This window comes from Microtus ochrogaster, chromosome 16 (assembly GCF_000317375.1).
Source record: "Microtus ochrogaster isolate Prairie Vole_2 chromosome 16, MicOch1.0, whole genome shotgun sequence".
NCBI lineage: Eukaryota > Metazoa > Chordata > Mammalia > Rodentia > Cricetidae > Microtus > Microtus ochrogaster.
The window spans coordinates 1,806,663-1,811,853 of NC_022018.1; the positions used below are offsets into that span (position 1 = coordinate 1,806,663).

Here is a 5,191-nt window from a genome sequence, read left to right on the forward strand (position 1 = left end):
TCTTAGAACCTCGAAGCATGAAGTATCCTAAAAATCTTAACTGAAAGTCTGTCATTACCTAGCTCTAGTATTCAGACTATCTGTCTTTAATGCCTATAGATGGACTGGAATTTAGTAGCAAAATATCAAATTCAATCCACCTACCAGCAGTTGAGCAATGCTCACCACACAGACTCCTTGACAGGGTTGTCAGACTTGATGTAGTTAATCTATAAGTCTACAGGAGTTTTTGTGTGTGTTGATCTTGCTGGAAGCTTGAGACAGTATTAACCACCATTAAGTAACAAAAAAAAACCCTAAGTTTTGTTTTTACAAATTACGTACTTGATATTCCTGAATTACCACAATTCATATACTAGCATATTTTAGAATGTTTTTAGTCATGTTGGCTTTGAGAACGGAAGTGCATTATTGGCAAATCACAAGGGAACAAAGGGAAAGTCATGCTCACCCAGGTAGGAAATATCCAGATGTAAATGAGCCACCCACTCTTGTTAGATGTGTTACTCAAACTCTTTTTCTAAAAAGAGTTTGAGTAACAGCCAAAAGCCTCAAACCATGGCAAAATCACAACTACAGACTCATGTGGGAGGTAGATTTAAGGCAGACATGCATGTAGCCTATAATGCATCGGGTGCACAACACAATGCGTTAGTTTCTGCAAACGGCACATCAGCTTTGGGAATGGCAATCGTTTAATCACAGTTCTTCTTGTCCCACGGCAGTGAATTGCTGCAAGTTCCATACTTTGAGCAAAGCACCAAAGACAGCCCCGAACCCCATCCTGTAGCTCTGTGGACTAGGCGGCATGAGATCTGACGACAACACTCAGGCAATCTTAGGGACTCGTCTGACTATGCAGGAAATCTCCAAACACAATCAGGTTTGGCAACACAAAGCAAGAAACAAATCAACAATTTCCATGTGGACAATTTTGTGCTTTTCTATACAGACGTTTCAAGGATTTTTTTTTTTTTTTACTGAATTGATGATCATTAGCCTCAGGTTATCTTCAGACTTTCTGAAATCCATGTATGTGACACTAAAAGGTTTTTTTTTTATGTTTAAAATCTCCTGAGTTAAAATAGCATCTTATATGGGAAAACACTAAATAAGTTCAAAACTTCCTAACCAGACATAATTTTTTTTGCTAGAACATTTTGCAATATCTCTACACTGTTTATTTACTAACTTAATTCACTACAGCCTACTTTTGTTCATCAATCATGTATTCCCAATACTATCAAAAAGACTTTGTTTCTGTCAGACACAAAATATTTTGAGAAATATTTTTATTAATTATAAAAATGGTAGTTTTCTGATCCACTTTAAAAAATATTTCTTTGCTAATAGCATGATTGAAACATGACCAATGTTTCTAGGAGATACTTAAAGCTAATTAAATCCATTAGCAGCAGCATAAAAGAGTCTCTATTCACCAGAAGAAGAACGATGACAAATAAGTTTGATTTTGTGTAGCTTAAAAGCCTTTGATCTTTTGAAAATATTTATATATGAACTTTCCATAAATTTAAAAGCTAATAAGTTTAATTTGCTATAAAAGAACAAAAGAAATAACATCACAAATGTCAAATACAAGGTTATATCAGAATGAAGAGTTCACAGCACAGTATCCTCCCAAAAACCCATTTGATATGCAATAAGATGGCTCCGGTAAGAATTAAAAATAAAATTTATGGTTATCTTGGAATGTGGACCTCATCTTCTATACTTCTGTCTTGGGAATATCCATGGATAAGCAGGAATGTGTGCACATGAATAGTTATCGTCAAATAACTTAATACATGTGTTATGATTTACAGTAAGGGCATCACTGGGACATCAGCAAAGGGGTGAATATGAAGTGCTCATATTTAATGTTTACTCAAATTTTACTAAGGATTGATGTGCTTCCGAGTATAATTTCTCATGAAAACCTTCATCTCTCCTTGGAGAAATACGTGAGGGGTTTCCATGCTAAGTCTTCTTCCTGAAGTGCCTGGATCCGAATTACTCCCACTTCACCAGTGTGTGCAAAAGTCACCACCTCCACACCCTGTTCTCTCCCCGAACATGAAGCCTTAGGGCAGCTTCCCGTTCTACCTCCTAGCACCCCTGTTTTGATGGTCAGAACCAAGGGACTGGCTTTCTTTTCCTGTTACCTTCCTTTTACCTAGAATCCTCTGAATTTGCCAAGAATTAACTGCTTTCTAGTTCTGATTCGGGAACCACCTCTTCGCTGAACTAGTTTCAATGAAGTTGATTCTACTAGAAGAGATCTAACTGTTCCTGTCTACAATCCTTCCAGCACCATGTTTGTAACTGTCCTGATGAGGATTGTGATGTCTTATCAATCAGTGGTGTGCACTTGTTTTTCTGCCAATGGCAATGTCTTCATACCCTCCCACAGAGCCTGGTCCCAGGGCCTGACATCAAATAGATGTTCAATATTTTTAAAAATTGGATGAGTTAACTCCACAGACAAGATAAAAGGTGAGAAGCGATGAGTATTTAACTACCTATGTCATTGAGTGGATTTTTTCAGTTGGGGAGGGGAGGAGAAAAGCAGAACCTTGAAGAAGTAATTTAGTATAAAATGATATAGGTAAAGAAAATTTAGACAAAAGAGGCAAGGAAAGGCCCCAAAATCCAACCAGCATCTCAATGCAGCTAACGTCATAAGTGAACTGAGTCAAAAGCAGGAACAGGGCCAAGTAAAAAAGAATTTTCTTCCCGAATAATCAACACTTTCTTATTTAATGATCTATTTGTGTAAGTACTCTTTAGGAAAGAGAAGATAATGGGAAGATATTATTAATAAAGGAAGGGCTGTGAGTAAGAAATTGATGAATCCTTGTGGTTCTGCCATTCTCCTCAAAAGGGATCTTTGGCTCAGTTTCATTACCACTCCAGTAGAACTGGAAATGGCTATTACAAATAGGAACTAGGAAACATTCAGTGAGGCCCTGCCTCAAATCAAATCCTATGCCAAGAGGCTTTAAAACATTCTCCCAAGGTTTCTTGTCTGAGTCTGATATCATGAGCTCGATTTCAGAGAAATTTGGAGGTTGGACTGAGTGGCTGGTGGAGGCTGCGAAGTTAGTGGGGAGTTTTGGTCTAGCCATCTTGGGGAACTCTTTCGCAATGCTCCACTCTCTGCGCTTCCCTCCTTTAGTGTTTGAGAACTCACCTATCACATCTTCTTGAAATTTTTCTCATATTAAGAAACTTTAAGCCACGTCACATTTGCCTAGCTGTAGTTTGAGGATCCCTCTCATATGGAGCTGGAGCATCTGATTAAATTCTTTGGGCATTTGGTGGAAACCACGCTTAGGTAACTTGTTGTCATAGTAGTGGTGACTGATAGGTGCCTTTTCTATACTTTTTGAGAAAGGCCAGAATCCGTAGAGCGTCACATTTTTACACAGTTCCACGGCGACACTTGCGATCATCAAGCCCGTGGACAAGCGGTACGCTGTCACCCCTCTAGTTCTCCAGAAAAGAGCAAGACGCCTCAGGTAAGTGGGATGGAAGAAGAGAACTTTTTGCTTAACTTTGGAATCGTGAAGGGTTTGGTAGACTTTAAAGGAGATGCCTGTGTTGAACCTGTAGGAAAAGGCAGGCAGGAGAAGGAATGTTTCCCCATAGTTGGAAATGTCTTCCAGAAACTTTGTGTTCTTCCCCTTCAAGCTCTTGTATCTGTCAAATTTAAAAAAAAACAAACAACAACAATCATCATCATCATCAACAACAATAATAATCAAAGTAACAATTTTAGTTATATGATGTCAAATACATATCTGATCAAAAATGCAACTATTTATATCCATTATATTAAAAAGTCAAGCCACTGACTTAGAAACATCGATCAAGTAATATGTCAATATCAATACCTGGTTTTCATTCCTCTTTCTTGATCTACAGAGACTATTAGCAGAAAGACATTTCTTCTATTATTTTGTATTACAATCCATTATCTACTGTTGCATTTGCTTTTCAATACCTTTAAACTTACTCCTAACCAAACATTATAGCCTATATATATTTAAAAGTCATTTTTCACCTATTTTACACATTTAATCACCACATAGTTTTGTTCAGAGAGCCTATGCCCTCTGTATGTTGTTACAATTTTCTTGCTGATTTAGGCTGGCACCCTCTTCTGTGTCACGTGATACCAGAGAAAGAACTCTTTCGAGTAAAATGTTTCCATGATTAGTTTTTGGAAGGCAGATACAGTGTTTTCTTCTCACTTAGAGACTCTAGAACAATTTGAGGGATCTCATCTATTACTAATGATTAGCAGTCTATCTCTTTGCTTCTGTGCTTTTTTTTTTTTGACACAGGGATTCTCTCTGTAGCCCTGGCTGCCCCGGAACTCACAGAGATCCGCCTGCCTCTGCAGTGCAGGCATTAAAGGTGTGTGCTAAGAGTCTCTTTCCGACAGGAAAAAAATGCAACAAAGTATATGTGGAATTTTTATGAAGGAATCAACATTCTGTAACAGTTACATTACAGAAGCCATGGAAAGTATTCTGTATAACAAACTACTGAAAGTGAAAGCCAATGGGACTTGTCAGGCTGTGCTAGAACTTCCTCTCAAACTCATACACAGTTTTGTAAAAAAACCCACAAATACACACACACACACACACACACACACACACAATCAAGGAGAAACTGTACATAGCATGAAGACTCTCAAAAAAATGGAAGAAACCGCGCTCCCTATTTTTTAAGTTGAAGAGATAAATTCTCCTTTGATTAGAAACATGTAGCTCACGACACTAGAAGTACAACTGAGTCATTCTTTTGACAAAGCCCAGCCTGGATGAGAGTTCAGCTTTGCATATGGCTTCTTTTGTGTTTTCCCAAGAACCTGGCTCAGCTGTGGGGCATGTCAGCCTCAGCAGCAGCAGGAGAAATGTGTGACGTGATCAGACAGCTTGCAGGCACTCACCTTAGCGTTATGATGCTGGGGTTGACAGTCACAAGATTCGTCTTGTTTCCAACATCTTTACTAGCATTCCCTGTGACTGGGGGGAGGTTGCACCTGGAATAAAAAAGAAAAAAAATCTCAAAATACAATCTATAAAAAGCAGATGTGGACACACACACACACACACACACACACACACACACACACACACACACATTTGACAGCTGTTGCAATTGCCTGGGAAACCAGTGA

The 5,191-nt window shown here is 38.5% G+C and overlaps 1 protein-coding gene across 1 annotated transcript in view; it reads right to left on the reverse strand.

Moving 5' to 3' along the window:
• Positions 1 to 1,743: 1,743 nt before the first annotated feature.
• St8sia6 (ST8 alpha-N-acetyl-neuraminide alpha-2,8-sialyltransferase 6) overlaps positions 1,744 to 5,191 on the reverse strand; it is a 131,005-nt gene continuing 127,557 nt past the window's right edge. Inside the window, exons 7-8 of the mRNA XM_005354635.2 lie at positions 4,961 to 5,053; positions 1,744 to 3,699 (exon numbers count right to left, since the gene is read on the reverse strand). Coding sequence (XP_005354692.1) covers positions 3,231 to 3,699; positions 4,961 to 5,053 — 562 coding nt within the window. The 3' untranslated portion in view covers positions 1,744 to 3,230. The remainder of the gene's footprint in view (positions 3,700 to 4,960; positions 5,054 to 5,191) is intronic.